Source organism: Psittacula echo, assembly GCF_963264785.1.
Source record: "Psittacula echo genome assembly, chromosome: 3".
NCBI classification, from domain to species: Eukaryota; Metazoa; Chordata; class Aves; order Psittaciformes; family Psittacidae; genus Psittacula; species Psittacula echo.
In genome coordinates, this window is record NC_137736.1 from 100,150,021 (window position 1) to 100,171,296 (window position 21,276).

At 41.4% G+C, this 21,276-nt stretch overlaps 1 protein-coding gene across 1 annotated transcript; it reads left to right on the plus strand.

Annotated features, from left to right (window-relative positions):
* Positions 1-3,689: 3,689 nt before the first annotated feature.
* On the plus strand, positions 3,690-20,716 carry SERPINE3 (serpin family E member 3; the record flags this gene model as incomplete). Its single annotated transcript, XM_080613119.1, is given in 9 exon segments — positions 3,690-3,948; positions 10,444-10,677; positions 11,957-12,154; positions 14,071-14,072; positions 14,076-14,269; positions 15,331-15,431; positions 16,134-16,220; positions 17,528-17,611; positions 20,676-20,716. Coding segments are annotated over 9 exon segments (1,200 nt in total).
* Between the last annotated feature and the right edge of the window lie 560 nt (positions 20,717-21,276).

Here is a 21,276-nt window from a genome sequence, read left to right on the forward strand (position 1 = left end):
TTTGCTCCCTCTTTTGGGATTTGCTCAGACATCAGGAAGATCTTTGCTGTTTTCCTTCTCAAAGAGTGTATTTTTTCTGTGCTCAGTGAGGGCACAGAGAGGTTGGGCTCCTTCAGAAGCTTTCAGAACTTCTCCTGTAGATGCCCAGAGGAGCTCCATGGGGGCACAGCACTCCATCCTTCAGCCTCCTACCTGCACACCCCTCTGCTGTATTTCCTCCAGACACCATTTGTTTGTGCCTTCCCTCACAGGCAGTCTGTAAGTTATCTCAATGTCAAGAAGCATTTCCCAAAATACAGCTGCTACCTTCACTCCTTTTTGTCTTTGAAGGGACCAATGTATTGCATTTTCTCTTTAAATGCATTTTCAGTGTCTTACAATGATTGCCATCAAATTTATCAGTACTTTCCTCACTACCTTGTGGTGCATAGCCAGATTAAAACCCAAAGAAGGATGTGATGCCTAAACAGGGAAAAAAAGAGAGATGGACTCCCTTTCTCCCCGGCAGCCCTATCCCAACATTTTGGTAAGTCCAGGACACCTTTATTTCTGAGAGGGAATTTCTGTAACGAACCTATTTGGTTTGCAGCTCCCTTTAACTACCCTCACTTGGACATCTCAGCTCACTTGGCAAGCTCTGTTTTCAGACTCACCCCACTCCTCGGACACCCGGTTCGTAACTTTGGATCCCAGCTTGGAGAAGAAAAACTTAAAACCTAGGCTGCTAAACTGAAGGTGTGTGAGAATTTTGGGTTTGACCCTGATTATGATAAATGTTCGCACCCATCCCCCAGTAATTTATCACTTATTTTTTAGCCACAGGTATTTTCACTGCCCCTTCTTTCTTACTCTAATACTTTACTAATGGATTATCTTTTATATTCATTATACATAAAGCACATTTTTTTATTCCCCATGCATGCTTTGAACAGCATTGATTCATTCTTAGTTTTCTTAAGAGTTCTATCCTTGTCCCCTAACACTGTTTTTGCTTCTGAGATTCCTCCACAGCTTTGCTTTCCTAAATCAGGTGCAGGCAGGAAGGGTTTGAAGTAAACACCCCAGCTTTTAAGTCTCCTCTGTGATTAGACGTGACCCAGAATGGCTTTTTCCCCTTTCCAACAGAAATTACGCTGTCCTACCATGTTTAAACTGGGTCCAATTTTCAACTACATCTTCCATAAATACTTACTCCAATCCTGAATAGCAACATTTTTGCCCAGTGGGAATTGAATGGCAATTTTTGACAGTATTACCTTAAGCCTTCAGAAGTTCCCGTGTCTTTCTTCCAAATCTTAATAAATCCACAGGAGAGTATCAAGCAGGGCACAGAGGAAATGGCTTATCAGGTCTGAGGCCTCTGGGAACATCACATCAAATACAGCTCAGTAGTGACCAGAGTTAATTTACTTATTGACAGCTCAGAGCCCTTTAAGAAATCACTTGGTAGCACCTGTTTCATTCCCTCTGAATAAATACACCTTCAGCCCAGTGGCTACTGTTAATGATAACTTCTGCAGAGGGGTCCTCACTCAGCAAAACTCTTAAGCCCAAATGTAATATTCAGTGTGAGGATACTGTCACTTAAATCCATGGCAAAAACTACATCCCTGCCTGTTGCACTAGACTGGAACTGGACAAGCTCTTGTCTTACATTTGCCCTAGCAGGAATCTGGTCTAGACCCCAGGATCCTGAGACAGATCCCGGTATCAGTGTCTATTCTGTCATCTCAAAACAGCAGAAAGACGAAAAGCACAAGTACAGACAAAGGGAGACCCATTGCTTCATTTTCATTAGGGCCCTGATTCAATTGTGTGGCTGCTCCTTCCCTGCTAAGGATGAAACAGGAGCACTTAAACACTGTTTCTTGATTGCAGTGACCTTTTCCCACGTCTTCTTTCTCAGAAGCAACAGGAACATATGCTGTAAAATAGCAAAGAGTATATATAATGTCAAACTCTGAGAAGATCAATAAGCTGCAGCTTCAGTGAACACTCATTTTTAAGCGGAAACCTTGCTTGCCTTTGGTGCCATTGTGAAGCTATGAAGCTGAACCTGTGAATATGATGGTCAGGATTTGATCTTGTTGCATTAAGAAGGCCATGAACAGCTGCAGCTGCTTTTAAAGTGGTCACAACCACAGCTCTTCTGCTTCTGGTCAATTCAAAGCGACCTCTTCCTTATTTGGTCTCCTTCAAGTGCACTGCTTTGTTGTTTCTTTCCTCCTGGAAACTAAAGAGTGAATGAAAATCTTGCTATTTGGGATGGCATTAAAAAGAAACAAAAAAAAAGCAAATAAAGACATTTTAATTGCATGGGATTTCTGAGTAAGGTTTCAAAGTGGGGGGAAAAAAATAGCTGTGTGCCTGGTACACAGAGAGCCCTTTCTCTTCCCCTTTGTGGCAGAGGAATCAATGGAATTCATACAAAAGAAGGAGGGGGGTGGGAAGAGAGATAGGAGATGTCTTGCTCAGTACCAGCAGGTCACAAGCCTCTTGAGGCTCAAGCAAAGCTTGCAAGGAAGCGGCTGACTGTATCTCCATGTGTACCTTTTTGTTCCTTGCCTTGGATTTGCTGGTCAGTGGCATGCTGCTTTGCCTGGCTCTCCATAGAGCTTGTAGCCTACAGGAATTTGGACAGAGTGGTACAGACATCGCCGACAGAGACTCTGATCACTGACTATCCCTTTAAACGCAGTCTCATGACTTAGTCTTTACTCCACTACCTATTAAAGGAGACAAGACGTACATAGATAGCTTCCATTCAGACATCCAGAAGGACACAGAAAGGCAAGACAATTTAACAGAGCTAACTGTGAGTAAATACAAGGCATTAGAGGTGCTCTCTAGAGCAAAGGGCATGGAGAAAGATTTGTAGGAAATCCTGAAGTGAAAGACGGTGCAGTGTGATTTAATATATACTTGCATACAACTTTCGAAAGGTGAAATTCTTTAAGGAAAGCTGTTCTGTCATTTTAGCATTATTCCTTTAAATAAGGATCTAAGTGTCTCTTAATAGAACATTGACCAATGCTTGATTTCCCATCAAATTCTGAAGCAGTCATTTTGTGCTGCAAGCACTGGTGCCTTTTGTAAATATAACACTTTTTACTGGGATAAATTTCATAGAAGGAATAATGGTGGAGGTAGGGTGTGGGGAGGGGGAATTTGAATCCAGCCTTTAGCAAACATGGATCTAAAATCCAGACTGGAGCCTCCAGTTAGATACCTGCACCTCACAAGGGGTGGCCTTCCTTCTGGGGGTGGTGGATGTGACCTCCTTTCTGCTGGGGATAGAAAGGAGCTGTGGGTGCTCAGCACCATGAAGACTGCACTAAAGTGTCCCACCATCTGTGCAGGTAGCTAAATTTTTAACCAAAGGATTTTGTGTCTCCATACACTGCGATGGCCAAACATCCTATACGGTATAATATTCTGGAAAACTCAGTTCTTGTTAGTCAGCAGAATCATCAGCATGTCCCTACTCATTTTTTTCTTTTTATGACAATATTTACTGGGTAGTCCTGGACAAGTCTTTTAATAATGATCACTACTATTGCAAGTGATATCTTAACACTGATGGAAAGAGAAAGTTCCTCTATCAGCTCAACCTATTGATTTTCTAAATGAATCTGTATTATTAATTGCAGGTATGATTAGCTGGTGGAGAGTGTTCCCAGCTCGCCTTCATGTTGCCCATTTTCTTCTCTGCGTTTGTCCTGTCTGCTTCTTGCTTAACCAAAGCAAACTGCATCTCCTATGGCAAGCTGAAGGAGCTGAAGACTGAATTTGCCATCAATCTCTACCGACATGTATCTGAAGCAGAGAACAGAACCAATCTGGTAGTCTCTCCAGCAAGTCTGGCTGTTTCTTTGGAGCTTCTGCAGTTTGGAGCTCAAGGAAATACCTTTATGGAGCTGCAGGATGCTCTAGGATACAACATTCTTGGTAATGTACTGCTTATAAAAAATACTTCTTGTCTAACATTTTGCCATAAATTAGAATCATAGAATAGTTAGGGTTGGAAAGGACCTTAAGATCATCTAGTTCCAACCCCCCTGCCATGGGCAGGGACACCCCACACTAAACCATGTCACCCAAGGCCTCATCCGACCTGGCCTTGAACACCGCCAGGGATGGAGCATTCACAACCTCCCTGGGCAACCCATTCCAGTGCCTCACCACCCTCTCAGTAAAGAACTTCTTCCTTAGATCCAATCTAAACTTCCCCTGTTTAAGTTTGAACCCGTTACCCCTTGTCCTGTCACTACAGTCCCTAATGAATAGTCCATCCCCAGCATCCTTGTAGGCCCCCTTCAGATACTGGAAGGCTGCTATGAGGTCTCCACGCAGCCTTCTCTTCTCCAGGCTGAACAGCCCCAACTTTCTCAGCCTGTCTCCATACGGGAGGTGCTCCAGTCCCCTGATCATCCTCGTGGCCCTCCTCTGGACTTGTTCCAACAGTTCCATGTCCTTTTTATGTTGAGGACACCAGAACTGCACACAATACTCCAAGTGAGGTCTCACGAGAGCAGAGTAGAGGGGCAGGATCACCTCCTTCGACCTGCTGGTCACACTCCTCTTGATGCAGCCCAGGATACGGTTGGCTTTCTGGGCTGCGAGCGCACACTGAAGCCGGCTCATGTTCATTTTCTCATCGACCAACACCCCCAAGTCCTTCTGCACAGGGCTGCTCTGAATCTCTTCTCTGCCCAACCTGTAGCTGTGCCTGGGATTGCTCCGACCCAGGTGTAGGACCTTGCACTTGGCATGGTTAAACTTCATCAGGTTGGCATCAGCCCACCTCACAAGTGTGTCGAGGTCCCTCTGGATGGCATTCCTTCCCTCCAGCGTATCAACTGAACCACACAGCTTGGTGTCATTGGCAAACTTGCTGAGGGTGCACTCAATCCCACTGTCCATGACACCGACAAAGATGTTGAACAAGACCGGTCCCAACACCGATCCCTGAGGGACACCACTCGTTACCGGTCTCCAGCCAGACATCGAGCCATTGACCACAACTCTTTGCATGAGGCCATCCAGCCAGTTCTTTATCCACCGAGTGGTCCACCCATCAAATTGATGCCTCTCCAATTTAGAGACAAGGATGTTGTGTGGGACAGTGTCAAACGCTTTGCACAAGCCCAGGTAGATGACGTCCACTGCTCTGCCCCTGTCCATCAGTTCTGTAGCCCCATCATAGGAGACCACCAAATTGGTCAGGCAGGATTTCCCCTTAGTGAAGCCATGCTGGCTGTCACCAACCACCTCCTTGTTTTTCATGTGCCTTAGCATGCCTGACAGGAGAATCTGCTCAAGATTTTGCCAGGCACAGAGGTGAGACTGACTGGTCTGTAATTCCCCGGCTCATCCATTTTCCCCTTCTTGAAAATGGGGGTTATATTTCCCTTTTTCCAGTCGTCGGGAACTTCACAGCTTTACTAAGCAGACAGCAATTGCACACGTCATACTAAACTTCTGTCTTCTGTCTCACTGCGAGATGTAGTTCAGGAGTGTTTTCCCCATCTTTGATAGCCAGGTACCAGCTGGAGAAGGAAAACTCAAGGGAATAGTTGATACACGTGTTATCATTCCTCTTTTCTTTTGGTCAGTGCTTACTCTTTTGCTGCACTGAAATACAACTACATCTAGAAAAGCTACTTCCACAAACAGCAGAATTAGTCCTGGTTTCCCAGAGATCCATCATGTCCATTGTGTGCTGGCATCCCTGTGTCCTCTGCGAGGAGGTGCCGGGCAGAAGACAGCTGATTTCTCTCCAATCCCACTTATGTTTTTTCTCCTGTCCCATTAACAAATTTTATGAAACCTACAGAAACTGAATTATCTTTAAGACTTTGAACCTTTTTCTAATGTTTTTACAACCGGACAAAAAAATGAAAAGTTGCTAGAAGGAGACTGGCAGAGAGAGATACATCGACAGATGGATGGTGCAGTTGCATCTTTCCCTGAAAGCAGGCTAAAATAAAACTCGCAGGGAATCTGGAAGGGATATGGAAAAGGCAGATGTCTTAAAATCCAGCATTAAGTCAGCTGAATTTAAGGATGCTGTTTTCGTTTTAGCTCTGGATTATCCTACCATCTCACATCACATGTCAAAAACTATTTTACATTATGGGCACAATGTTTATGAAAAGCATATGACTGCCTCATCTTCAAAATTTGCAGCTTACATGCAAAACTTATGTATAGGGATGACACTGCTATTTCTCGGCATAAGATTTACTGCCAGTGTATGAAGACTGAAGACAAAACCTACGGCAATTTCATTGGCCTGTGCTGTAACTGCCTTAGTCACCATTACCATTCTGTATAGCATTGATATTCAAAACCAACACAGAGGTAAGAGCTACCTCTGGCTAATATATACAGATACAGCTCCATGTACTGACACATGGACAATGCATCTATATCATGAGCAACTGATACAATGAAGTCTTGCCTATAAGACTCCTGTTTCTGTAAATTCAGTAGGGTAATTTTAAATAACATTAATTCATACAGGGATTATACCTTGTTTGACAATTCTGGTCATCAGAGGTTCAGTTAGTAAGAAAGAATCCTAAAAATAATATTGCACAGTGAAATTCAGGCACACATCTCCACACAAAATGCAATGAAGTGCAGAGGTTGTTAATGACCTGCTGCCTTACTTCCCATGTGGCACACCATACCAAGCAGATGTTTTATATCCATTTTAGTTATCTTTGGCACAAGCCACATGAGCTTTGGCTTCAGTAATATTAATGCATGAATGTGAAAATAAAATAGGATGGGATCTATTGCTATTGGTTATAATAGCACATTTCCAGTGATAGAGAAGAAAACAACTTTCTTAAATGGTTTAAATCAAATAAGTGCATCAAAAAGATCAAATTTCCTATCAGATGAGTAAAACCAAATCATATACATATGCATATCTGATAAAATTCCTTTCTTCCGTTAGATATTTGCGTTAATGTTTCTGATGGTCCGTCTTGAACAATAATGAAGGATGTGGTTAAAAACTTAGGCTGAAAACAATGATGGTTCATTCACTATTCATGGAGAATCAGCTCTTACATGCACTTGTAATCTTTTAATGTTTGGAAGTTTTGTTCACCTTTATTCTAGTACTAACGAGAACAATATTGAAAGGGATGTTTCTCTAGACAGCACAGACAAAATGACATGCTTTAAAATGCTTTCTCCTTGCTGCTTTATTTTTTATTGAAGGTAGAGTATTTTAAAGCAATTTTAACTATTCTCCAAGTAAGAGTTCAGGACTTTGGTTAGCTAAGCACTTTGATATGACTGAAGTTACAAGCTCAGGATACCACACCTCATGTTAACATCTGCTTCCAATTTACCATCTTTGATTTCTCACATCCTCCAGAGGGAGCTTGCCAAATGCTCCAGCACTAATGAAAAACACATGAGAAAAGCACTTTACACCTCAGACTGTGTGAGTTTTCTTGACATCTGTTCAAGGAGTTCAATAGTTTATCCCTTGAAGAGTAATAGATCTAAATTTCAATACCAAACTTCCCATAGGTGACTAGTCTTTCTGTACATTATTAAAGGAGCACTACAGAATCATAGAATCAACTAGGGTGGAAAAGACCTTTAGGATCAAGTCCAACCATTACCCCAAGACTGCTAAGTCCACCACTAAACCATATCACCAAGGGCTTCATCTACATGTATTTTGAACACTTCCAGGGATGGTGGTTGCACCACTTCCCTGAGCAGCCTGTTCCAATGCCTGACCACCCTCTCTGTGAAGAAATTTCTCCTGTGAGGTCAGAAAACATGCACTGAATTCTCAGCTGTGAAACTCTCCCTTTACCCCATCAAGAATTTGAACTGATGCAGCAAGTCTCCTGATGACCTGGCTGGCGGTTAGAGGCTCACAGTGATCCTACCCTCGACCTGACACTCAGCTTGGGACACATTGATCCAGGCAGGATGGACTTCCCTGGTTAGCTGCCGCAAGCTGCCCATGTCCCAAGCAGCAGTCCAGTCTGACTTCCCTCCAGCACTGCCTACACCCACAGGTGTCTGGAGAAACGGACTGATTCTTCCCTTTAATTTCGTGCAGAGCCTGAAATGTTCAGTCTGGGTGCAAGTCCCAGGCCTCGGGAGGTCACCTCTGCATGAACCATCTCATGACAAATCATTACAGCAAGCAAAATAATGACAGACAGAAATGGCTGCTAAATCACCCTTCAGAGGAGCCTACTAGAAACTGTGTGATTTTAGAAACACAAGAGCCTCTAGGTTTGCAGGACTCATGCTCCTGTTGGGCCTACACCTCAACCTTGTATCCGTCACAGAAGCAACCACCACTGAACTACCGTTAGGAACAGGAGACCAGGACATTTTTCAACTATTCTCATTAGTAGAGAAAAACTAGAGAGTACGTTACTGAGGTTTTGAATGACACTGAGCTCTGAATTGCTACAAGCATTTTGGAAGACCTGAATAGAGTTTGAAAGGATCCTTGAAAATTAGAGAAATGCATGAAGTGAATAGGACACAATTCAATAAGGACAAGTGCAAAATTCTCCATCTAAAGGGAATAATCAGTGTTCAAATCAGGGAACAATGGGCCAAAGAAGAGCTTTTTTAGGAAAGGATCTGAGGGTTCCTAGGAATTAAAAAAAAAAAAAAAAAAAAAAAATATAATTGAACTTAATAAAAAAAACAGATACTGCAGATACTGTTGGGGTTTCTATAAAAAAAAGAGTTGCTTGTAACACACATGAAGCAACCTGTCATCTCTATCTGGCACTACCAGGGCTCACCTACTATAACAGGCTAGTTCAGGATGCCATTCTTCAATAAACAAAACAACACATCAGAGCCAAGGGTAGCAAAGACAGACCTGGGACAGTCAGGGAGATGCCTTTCCTGGGATGGGTGGCATTGATAACGGTAGGAAAAGGAGATGGCAGTACTGTGGCATTGGCAACTCAGCCACTCACAGTCAGAGGTGCTAGATCTAGCTAATCATAGAATCATAGAATAGTTAGGGTTGGACCTTAAGATCATCTAGTTCCAACCCCCCGCCATGAGCAGGGACACCTCACACTAAACCATGCCACCCAAAGATCTGTCCAGCCTGGCCTTGAACACTGCCAGGGATAGAGCATTCACAACTTCCCTGGGCAACCCATTTCAGTGCCTCATCACCCTTACAGTAAAGAATTTCTTCCTTATATCCAATCTAAACTTCCCCTGTTTCAGTTTAAACCTCTTCCCCTGTTTTAGTTTAAACTTCTTCTCCCTTGTCCTATAACTACAGTCCCTAATGAGGAGTCCCTCTCCAGCATACATGTAAGTCCCCTTCAGATACTGGAAGGCTGCTATGAGGTCTCCACGCAGCCTTCTCTTCTCCAGGCTGAACAGCCCCAACTTTCTCAGCCTCTCTTCATACGGGAAGGTGCTCCAGCCTCCTGATCATCCTCGTGGCCCTCCTCTGGACTTGTTCCAACAGTTCCATGTCCTTTTTATGTTGAGGACACCAGAACTGCACACAATACTCCAAGTGAGGTCTCACGAGAGCAGAGTAGAGGGGCAGGATCACCTCCTTCGACCTGCTGGTCACGCTGCTTTTGATGCAGCCCAGGATACGGTTGGCTTTCTGGGCTGAAGCCGGCTCATGTTCATTTTCTCATCGACCAACACCCCCAAGTCCTTCTCTGCAGGGCTGCTCTGAATCTCTTCTCTGCCCAACCTGTAGCTGTGCCTGGGATTGCTCCGACCCAGGTGTAGGACCTTGCACTTGGCATGGTTAAACTTCATCAGGTTGGCATCAGCCCACCTCACAAGCGTGTCAAGGTCCCTCTCAATGGCATTCCTTCCCTCCAGCGTATCAACTGAACCACACAGCTTGGTGTCATTGGCAAACTTGCTGAGGGCGCACTCAATCCCACTGTCCATGTCACCGACAAAGATGTTGAACAAGACCGGTCCCAACACCGATCCCTGAGGGACACCACTCGTCCAGCTGAACAGTGAGCCATTGACCACAACTCTTTGCATGCGGCCATCCAGCCAGTTTTGTATCCACTGAGTGTAATGGGAGCTCAGAGAGTGCCCAAGAAAAAATGATGTACCTTATGCATTGTAAAAGCTGTGTTTGCATGGAAGTGTGAGCCTGATGTGAAATCAGCCACTTGACATAGTCTGCATTACAGTGATTTCTACAGTGCTTTCCTATGCCCAGTGCATCACCATTGTTGAAAGCAGCACTTGACAGTAATATCCCATAAAGTCAAGGGTGCTTCAGTTTTGATAGTGATTTAACTTTCAGAGGAGCATCATCAGTGCTGCATCAGCATCAACACTGGAGTTTAGAGCTGGAGAGAGCTGTGCAATTTCTGCTGTCCTTAACCTCAACACAATAATTACATTTTTTCCCTCTCTCTTGCCTGGCAGATCAAAGTGTGCAGGAGTTCTTACTTGCAACATACAAAGGAGTGACTGACTGTAGCCAAGGCATGGTGGTTCAGCTGGCATGTTCCTTCTTTGCGGACGCTAAAGTGCAGCTCTCACCCCATTTTGTTGCCCGTGCTGTGCACTGGGCAAACAGCAGCCTGCAGCAAGCCAACTTCACTGACCCCAACAGAACCACAGCCCAAATACAGGACTCAATCACTGGTAACCTTGGAGGTAACGTAACAACCCTTGAGAATGACTGCACATGAGTAGACTCTAAAATAAAAGTAAAGAGAGAAATCGCATTTAACCACGTATGAAGTATTTTTGCCACACTGTGTTGTCCAATCCAAGGCTGAGAGCCAGGAATGGCCATAATGCTGATTTCTAACGTGAAGAAAGAGCTGGAATAGTCTGTATCTGAGAGTATATATTTGCAGTATCAAGCTGGTAACCTCTTGACCTTGTTCCTCTAATTTTTAACATGGCAATCCTTCACAGTGTTTTCAGTTTTAATGAGGAGCAGCCATATTCCCCAGGGACTGAGCCTGCTCCTTTGAATGCTTTCATGCTGCTGTGGGGAACATGCAGGGCCATAAGCTCAGCAGTCAGATCCTGAGTTGAGGAAGTCAAAATGGGGACTAAAAAGAATTTACTTTCGACAAGCAAGGAAAGGAATGAAATTAAATTCTTTGTTAATGAAAAAAATAATTGAAAAGGCAAGTCCTTAGAAGCAGCAAAGCAAATCAATCCCTGATTTACCCCATCAGCTTAAGTTACGTGAATGTTAATTTGGCCATCAACATGTGAGGTGATGTTAAACACACACATTAAAGCTACTATTAAAAAAATAATTCTATCCTTCTCAGATGAACTGTAATAAGTTCATCTTATAAGATGAAAAGTATAAGAGAAGAAAAGTATTGCTCTAGAAGCAGGTACTAAAATGGGAGTTCATATTGTGGTGCTCACCTACATATCAGTGAATTAAAAGTGAATTGCACTGTCAAAAATTGCTGATACCCAAAGCAGGATCATTTGAACTGGCAAGTGAATAGGAGAGGGGGAGAATTAGGATATAAGCTTCAGTGGACTTTGTAAAGTGGCCTGTCATCATGAATCCATTTCATGAGAGTTTTCTGGTGCTAATGATAAACTAAGATATGGGCACATTTCAGCTAGAAAACCAGTTAGGGCCAGGGCATGATGCTGAGCAGTGAGCTGCTGTCATCTGTGCTGTCATCAGTGAGTAGCATAGTCCTGGCACAACTTTGGCCCTCAACACTGACCAACTCAAGCTGGGGAGAGCATGGATCAACAGGAAACCCCAATGAGATGCATGTACATTTGGGGGGGGAAGGTAGAGGGTTTAACAGTGTCTTGTGAGTTGTGCCTCTTGCCCTTAGGGATGAAGAGCAGTCCCAACTTACTGTATTTACTCACACAGACTTGGCCTTCAGGCCTTGGTGAGTAGGATGGCATGTGTCCTCCTCCCCATCTCTTTTCCATGCAGATGGGGATGTGTGCAGCATGAGCTTGGAAAGTGCTCTGTCACCACTCAGCCAGGTCGCCTTGGTGAGCACCATGTACTTCAAAAGCATGTGGCAAAAGAAGTTTTCCTTTATGGATACCCAGATGTTGTCTTTTACCACGGCAGAGGGCTCAACACTGAAAGTGCCCACAATGCATCACACAGCTGAAGTTAACTATGGTAACTGTCCTTAATCCAGATTTGCTCTATTTTATGACATAGAAGTTTTATTTATTTAATTTCCACAGGTACCACACTAAGATGTGTTACTTTTCCAGCTTGGAAAGGTAAGAAATTTCCTGCCTCCTTAGCTTTATCGCTGTTCATTGAGTGTGTGAGCCCCAGAGAGAGGATAGCATCATTGCACTGCACTGCACTGCACACCCATCCCTCTTGTCTCTGGTCACAGCCTGCCCCCAAGGTTTTAGGGTAAAATTGCAGATCTTTAGAGTCAAATTATGCAACAAAGCAGAGAGAAAATTTTATGGATCTTATGCCAAATCAGTGGATTATCTCAGCACAGGCTTAAACCAGTATAAACATAGGTCAAACTTTTATTTATATAATATGTGAATGCAGTGTTTGCTCCTTTCAAAGGCTTGGAGTATGTGGGTTGCTGACAGAAGGACTCATGTTGTAGGCTTAATTTCCTGCCACCAGGAATTCATCCATTTAGCCCTACAATCTCTTTCAAACTGTAAAAAGCTGCTTTCCCTTCTACCCTCGATTTCAGAACTGCACTTGGGTAAAAACCTTCCTAATTCCAAATCTAAATTTTTTCAAGACCAATTTATATCTCTTAGCACTGTGCCAGCTTTATCCCTTCAGTTAAATAGTTTCTCTTCAGCTTCCATATTTACTCCTAAATGCATTTACAAGTCACCAAGCTGCCTCTCAATTTCCTGTTAGCTAAGCTGAAGATGCCAAGCTCATCAGATACTCTAATTCTCTACTAGTCCTTTTCTGCACTTTTCCAATTTAATCTTTCTTGAAAACTAATTACTAGCAATGTCCATAATGCTTTCAACAAGCCCATATACATGCTCAATAAAATGCTCTTAGTATTTCTATGACTTACTAAAAATACCTTGCATAGTGCACTACAGAATCAGCTCAGGGTGGTAACTCAGGGTTGACCCCACCTGAGCCTTTTTGCTTTCTCCATTTTTTTGTCCAGCTGATGAGTCCAAGGTAAATCAAGGTGAGAGAAATCTCCATAGGCACACGCCTCATATTTCAATTTATCTCTCTTTTTATTTCTTTCTGTGAGTTGATTAACCTTGATAAAAGGGATCATTTAAAATCTGCTGATTATCAGATTTGATAGGGCCAATTCAGTTTTCGCCACTAGAAATGCTAGAAGCGTGTCTAACAAGTCAGTTTGAAATTAATACAAAAGATTGGCCCAGTACAACAATGGAGAGGCATGAGATAACTTTCTTTCATATTCCTTCATTATTAAATGAAAACAGCTGTCTCTCATCAGGATCCAGAACACAGAGCAAGAAAGATTAGCGATGACTTGTTATTGATAGCAGCATTTACAACATCGTTTATCCCTTTAACAGGGCCATGCAGAACAAATTAGCCTGGGGACAATTAACATTGCTCTAAGAAAATGTCAACATCACTGTTCAAACATGCCTATTTACACATGCAATATACTGCAGCTACTTTACATATTCTTTTTTCCCAGGCAATTTGTCAATTATATTTGAATACTGATTTAGAATATATATAATACTCATGGGATGCTCAAAATTAGTTCAAGTAAGGAACGCTAAATGTTTTGACTCAGTCATCTCAAGTCTTTGATTTTCTTTCTAATTAACAAATAAAGGATGAGGCATCCACAACTTCTCTGGGATATCTGTATCTATCTCTCTCTATATAGGTACATACAATCAGCTCTGTTCAGATGAGCCACTGTTGTGAGTGAATAGCAACCTGAGCTGGCTGCCAAAGCGCTAGAGGCAACCTCTTATACCCCATCACTGCAGTCCTGAGCCGTCTGCTTACCCAGGCCTAGGTTGTGAGTTTTGGGATTTTTTCCTACCTGAATGATGAAATAAAGATCTCTATTTGCCCACCCACAGGCTAGTTCAAGACAGCAGCTCTGGAGACTTTCAGCATGGTTGAATTACCCTACCTGGGGGAGAAACTCAGCGTGTTCCTAGTGCTTCCCAGCCACAAAAGAACATCTTTGTCTCAGATTGAGTCACACCTTTCTGCTAAAAACATAACCGTCTGGGCCAGCAGCTTAAAGAGAACAAAGATGGACATTTTTCTACCTAGGTAAGCAATGTCAGTACTCCAAGGTGGCTTCACTACTTCAGTTGTCAGAATTCTGTGTGATAGCACTGATACAAGCAGTGTACGAGGCAAAATCAAACAAGGTGCTTCTGATTTTGCTATTCATCACATGATCACAAAACCTCCAACCCTTTCTTAAGCCAGGAAGAGATGACCTACGAATGCCGAAACTTTCTGGTTTGTTCTGCACTGTTTCAGACACCAAGTATTTCAGTTGATCCTACAGATTCCACTTAAAATTTGTTTGGGTTATAACAATCCTTTAAGAATCTATAAAGAGAGAAATGTTCCTGACTCTTTCCCAAGCTCCATTTTTCACTTTGCTTAAGGAAGAATAAATAGATAACCTTTAAGAAAACACAATAGCTTATTTTTACAACTTGTTAGTGTTCTCTACAAAGAACTTGGGGCCCCCCACCAGTCATATCAGTTTTTCTGTGAACAAAGAAAAACGTGCACAAAGTTTCAGCCATCAGTTTTCTGTCTTAGTCATTTGCTGCTGCTAGCAAATGCATATATCCTGGAGGTATTTTCTATCATCTATTCAAATGAAATCGCATAGCAGGAGGCATCAGGTGCAGGAAGCCCTTTTGTGGCTGTATCTATTGTATGAATCAGCATGGCAGGACTTCATTATACATCTCACAATGCATTCCTCATGTTAATGAAGCACTGAAAAACAATTTGTACATTAATATTTTTTTTCTATAAGCCGATCTTTGTCAAATGTTTCAAAGGGCCCTTTGCTACAGCCAGGAAGATTGTTAACTAGAGGACACCTGGGGAAATGCAGAGTTCCTGTGTCAAGAACACTGAGAGGCAGTCTGATTGCAATAGATGAAGGGAAGGGATTCCTTCTGTTATTGTCTTCAGGTTAAGATGACTTGCTTTTTTGCAAAGTACACTTATCAGACAGAATGCATTGGTCTCAAACAGAAATAGGCGAAATGCAAAAGGCTTGAAATAAACTGCATCTATTCCACTTTTTAGCTCTATGAAACTGCAAATCCTGCATTTAAATAAAATCTCTCTATTAATTTCAGGTTCAGTATCCAAAGCCTTTTTGATCTAAAGACAGTTTTTTCTGCCTTGGGAATCAGAGATGCATTTGATCCCATCACTGCTAATTTTAAAGGCATTTCAGGTAAGAGGCTTGACTGAGTAAAAATGATCGCTGGCCCAACAGTTGTAGACTCTTACATTGAATGATCCAGTAGACCTGAGCCTTCTGAGTTGATTGTACTACTTCTTCTGTGAAACTCTAAAACACAATTCACACTCAGCTGTTCTACTTTTTACACTATCTGTCCAGCACCATCAGGTTACGACACAGTTGCTGCTGTTCCAGCTAAATGCCAAAGGACTGGAATCCTCTGGCTTAGCCAACTTTAGGGAAGTTCAGGTTCAGCCATTGAATTAGTTGCCTGGCTGAAATATCTAACAGTTATGTGATCCTTAGATTCTGCACTAAAAAATGGTAACAGCATTCTGAATTTTAATAAATAGAATCATAGAATCACAGACTGGTTTGGGTTGGAAAGGACCTTAAGATCACCTAGTTCCAACCCCTGTGCCATGGGCAGGGACACCTTCCACTAGGCCAGATTGATCAAAGGCCCATTCAACCTGGCCTTGAACACTGACAGGGATGGGGCAGCCACAGCTTCCTTGGGCAACCTGTGCCAGGGCCAAATTAATTTAAATTTATTTATTTAAATGAATGTTCTGAAATTCAGAAGATAACTATACATATCCATTTCTGGTTTTGTTTTGGTTTTTGGTGGTTTTTTGTTTGTTTTTTTTTGTTGTTGTTGTTTTGTTTTGTTTGGTTGGTATTTTTCTGCAGAGCAAGATAATCTTTATATTTCAGAAGCTATTCACAAAGCAGAGATTGAAATAACAGAAGATGGTACAAAGGCATCAGGAGCTACAGGTAAATCAAATATACAGACTGTACTTCTCACTTCAGGAGCTTATTACTATCGAAACAATTGCTAGTCTTTATTTATTTATTTATTAAGGCATAGTAGCATTTAAATGTATTCCTACCTAAATTTAAACTTTTATAATTAACACACTTCTATTTTGCCTTTGCAATTGCTCATAAGAACTCTATAATATTTGATCTCAGACCAACCCTAAAAGACTCAAGTGAAATCCAGCTTTATCAGCCCACAAAAAATCCAGTTTGAGAAAATAAAACACTTACTTTTCTGTCAGTTAAATCTGTTTGCTCAGATTATAAAAGCAAAAAATGAAAAAAGGTTACTAACATTTTATCTATAGCTCCTGAACTGTTACAAGCTTTGTATTTTGGAGATGACCTCTTTGGTAGCATTAAAGGCAATGATGGGAAAGTTTTGCCTCCTTGAAGGCAGGCTTTTCTCTTACTCACTTTGCAGAGTGACCTTCATGTGCAGTAGCTTCTGCTAACAGCTCATATCCATGTGAACAGCTGGGGCTGGCTGAGTACAGAAATCCAGAGTAAAATCTCAGCTATGGACTACAGAGTCAATAAATGACTCTTCACAAGCTGAATGGCATCTCAACAGAAATTCTCCAGTATAATTTATATAAAACTAAAATTACTAAGCTGTGCAATCCCCATTTTTCTTTTATTTTTGGTCACATGAGCCTTATCAAGGAAAGCTCCTTCTTTTTTGCTTCCCTTTTGGAAGCCTCAGATGCTCCGGACCTGCTGCAAGTCTGTGTGAAAGGCAATGGCAGCCCTAGACCCCTGTGTAGTTTATGCAGGCATTACTGCTGCTTGCTTGCTTCTCTTGAGAGGCTGAACATGTTTCTCACACTGTTCAAACACCAGCACAGCAGAAGGGTGATAGTTAACCACATCTCGCCTTTCTGCTCCCCTGGTCTGTGCCAACTGTAGATGTACTCCACATGCACACTGCAGACACTGGTGGTCCTTGACTGCAGATCAGGGCAAGCGCTGGGACTCTCCCATTTCTTTTCCTTTCTTTCAGGCAGAAATCCAAGAGGCAGCATTACTTGGGGCTGTGGTAACAACAAAAATTATATTACCTTTCCAAAGCCAGACAGACTCACTTCAACAGCACACACACAAATCACCTGCACGTTGCCTCACATGTTGGATAAAATTGTTTTATTCTTAAAGCAGAGGAGCAAAACTCAAAGTACTAACCATCAGAGCTTGAGGGCACTGTACAGAAGATGGAAAGAAAATAGACACATTTTACTAATGTTTTCTGTGTTGCATTACAGCAATGGTGTTACTAAAAAGATCTCGAACTCCTATTTTCAAGGCAGACCAACCTTTCACATTTTTCCTGAGAGAAGCTAATACAGGTACGCATGCTCTGTGTTTCAGTAGCAGAATCCTTCATGAGTAGCACCAAAATCAATTAACAAGTTCTTTGTAAATGGCACACCTTTGTCAGTCCAGCAAATTTCAGCAACTACGGAAACAGTAGCTTTAGGGATTTTAAAGCATGAGGAACACAGTTTATAAAGAATGCATGACAGTCACAGCAGGAGTCAGGGAAGCCAGGTTACCCTCTCTTATCTATATGCAGTACATACTAAAACAGTTTTTTACTACAAATGTAAGGCCTAGAAAGATCTTACAGATCTTGAGTTGCTGCAGTGGGTCCAGGGAAGAGCAAAGAGGCTGGTGAAGGATCTTGGAGCACAAATCCCCAGGCTGAGGGACCTGGGGGTGTTTAGTCTGGAAAAGAGAAGGCTCAGGGGGAACTTTATTGCTTTCTACAACTACCTGAAAGGAGGTTGTAGTGAGGTGGGGGTTGGTCTCTTCTCCCATGTAATGAGTGATAGAACAAGAGGTAATGGCCTCAAACTGCCAGGCAAGGTTTAGATTGGATATTAGGAACAACTTCTTCACTGAGAGAGTAGTCAGGCATTGGAACAGGTTGCCCAGGGAAGTAGTGGAATCACCATCCCTGAAAGCATTCAAAAACGTGTAAATGAAGCCCTCAGTGATTTGGTTTAGTGGTGGACTTGGCAGTCCTGGGGTAAGAGCTGGACTTGCTGATCTTAAAGGCTTTTTCCAACCTAGTTGATTTTATGATTAAATGCCATAGGATTAGAGACTGACCTCCACAGGGCAATTCAATTTACAAATGGGCTATATCAGCTGGATTAATATCTGAAGGTAAGAAAGAAATCCTTTCCTATAAATGAAACTTATTCATGCATATACAGATGGCACAGAGCAAACAGACTTCTGCCTGTAGGCACAAAGACCTGAAACACCCTGTAGTAATTCCTACCTTAGCAGTTTCTAGGGCGATAACTCAGAAATTATGAAGACCAACAATCTTTTGCCTAGCTACAGCTCACAAAATGCAGAAACAAGTTTCTCTTCCTTCATATTTTGAATATCAACAGCTTTGAGGAGATAGTTTTACACATCTGGACCCTTCACTACTTAGCATCCTCACGAGCATTTAGGTTATCAAAAGCCATGGATATTCATTGTATGCAAAAAGCTTAACTTGTATCTTCACTTTTGCAAAGAATAAAAAAGAAAGAAAGAAAGAAAGAAAGAGAGAGAGAGAGAGAAAGAAAGAAAGAAGGAAAGAAAGAAGGAAAGAAAGAAGGAAAGAAAGAAGGAAAGAAAGAAGGAAAGAAAGAAGGAAAGAAAGAAGGAAAGAAAGAAGGAAAGAAAGAAGGAAAGAAAGAAGGAAAGAAGGAAAGAAAGAAAGAATAAAACAAACTATATTTCTTTTGCATCTTAAAACTTTTTCTGGCAAATGAATTTCCCTAGCCCCAAAACAAGACCAAGAAAAACTCCAATCCAAACAGAAGTGCAGAACGCATCTGAAAAAGTGAAACATCACAGCACTCCCTTGCTTCAGTGTGAGATGTATAGTCTAATTTCAAATGTCCAATCATACAGGTTACTCAAGAATCTCTGCCAAAGGAAAACACTGTATAGCTCATTAGCAATAATAAAGGAGACTGCATTATTGCACCATTTAGCAGGTGCTTGCTCCTCCAGAGTATCAGGCCACCTCCAACAGCTCTTACCATTCTTAGCAATGCAGTAAATTTGCACCTGAACTATTTTCCTAAAAATCTTTCAAAATCACAAGTTTATCTTGTAACTGGGGTCATATCCATTCAGATTTTCAAGGAACATACAGCCATCTATAGCACTCAGTAAGACACTGGGGCCTGTCAAGAAGACCAAAGAGAATCATTTTCCTTTTCCACTTCCAAGCAACACCCACTGCCCTTTCAGTCAGTTAATACCTGTGTACGCAACACTCTGCTTTAAAAACTTGGATCTTACATTTTAAAAGAGATGTGTTTGCATTTTGTTCAAGAGAAAAGCACTGCTTTGGTGTTTCAAATATGCTTTTGGTGATCATTGTCATTCAATGAATAGAAGTACTTTTACTTGCCAAATACAGAATTTAAAAAAAGGCACTAAAAGCTGATCTATGAAACCAAAGCCACAGACTGTTCAGGATTAAGAACAAACGGATTTAGATAATTAACATTTGCTCACTTTACAGTGTATTTTTATATATGAAAAGGAAATCAGATTGTAAAATAGGACTTTTATATGATGTATAACAAAATATATAACTTTTAATCAACTCAGGATCATAAGTACATTTCTGATATTTAAGCTTTCTAATGCAAAAAGTGAAAACTGAGAACATTCAGTCATTTTGTTTGTTCAGACTTACTGACTGAAGTTGTTTGGATATGAAAAGGGGGAAAAGGTAAATAAGATCTGCTTGTAATAGATTTTATTAACTTAGAGGTACTTAAAACTTACTATCCCCATAAATTTAACAATGAATCTTCATGGAGGCCAAAAGTCCTCACTGCATTGGTCTTCTAGTAATAGCAGAAATATATTTTCTAAGACTTAAAATAGCATCGTTCTGCCTGAAATAACAGAAAAAAGGGGGGGGGGGTTTAATCTGAATTTTGGGTTTGAACACATTTCCTTCGCAGGATAGGCAAGGTAACAGCAATACATGCAACTGAACCACAGATGCAATTAGTCTGAAACAGTGATTTCATTCAAGGGGTTGTAATAACCTCTTCTGAAACTACAGTATCAACACAATGGAATGAAATTAGGTTGTTTTGCTCAGTTCAGAAGCAATTCCTTAGGCAATGGTTTGAGAAAGTTGCATGATTTTGGCAAATTTCTGATTTGGGCTACCAATATTTGGAAATGCCTCTAAGTTTTTTAATACAGAAATGTTCAAATCATTCTAAGGCAAGTATCAATTGCAGTTGATTTTTCCATACAAGGGATGTATGACCACAAATCTACTAGTTCCATGCTTAATTTATGTTTTTAAACTGTACTACACTTTGAAAATGTGGTCCCAAACTGAAATAATGTTAATATGGTTTTCATTTACAGGTTCAGTACTCTTTATAGGAAGAGTTACAAATCCTTCATAATAAACACTAGGCAAACATACTGTCTTCTGTTCCTCATATGGTGAGCTTTCCTTCAATGAAATTAAAGGCTACATTATATGTATTTATTAAAACACTGATTTAAACATTATCACTTTTGCAAGAATAAGCAAACTTTATTTCCCTGTTTTAAAATAAAAAACTTAGGAATAAAATTGAAATTAAAGCCTGGTCCCAGACTCAGCTATGATCAGCTGAGACAGTAAGGTAACCAGCAAATAGCAAAATGCTGTGAAAAGGAAATCAACTTCAGAGGCTATTTCAAGACTGACAGAACAGGTAGGAAGCAGAAATACATATTCAAATCAGTGACCAAATAAATATTATTACCAAAAAAGGTACTACATTTACTACCTTTTATTTTACTTTTTAAAGAGATACAGCATAGCATGGACATTCCTAAAGGACACTGAATGAGGCTAAAAGCATCGAAAAATGCTTTTTTTCAGCATCCTGACAAAAACTGAGATACACTGAGTGGTTTAGTACAAGATTCAGCAACTCATGGCACAAACATCAGAAACCTAGGCCCATAAAGATTT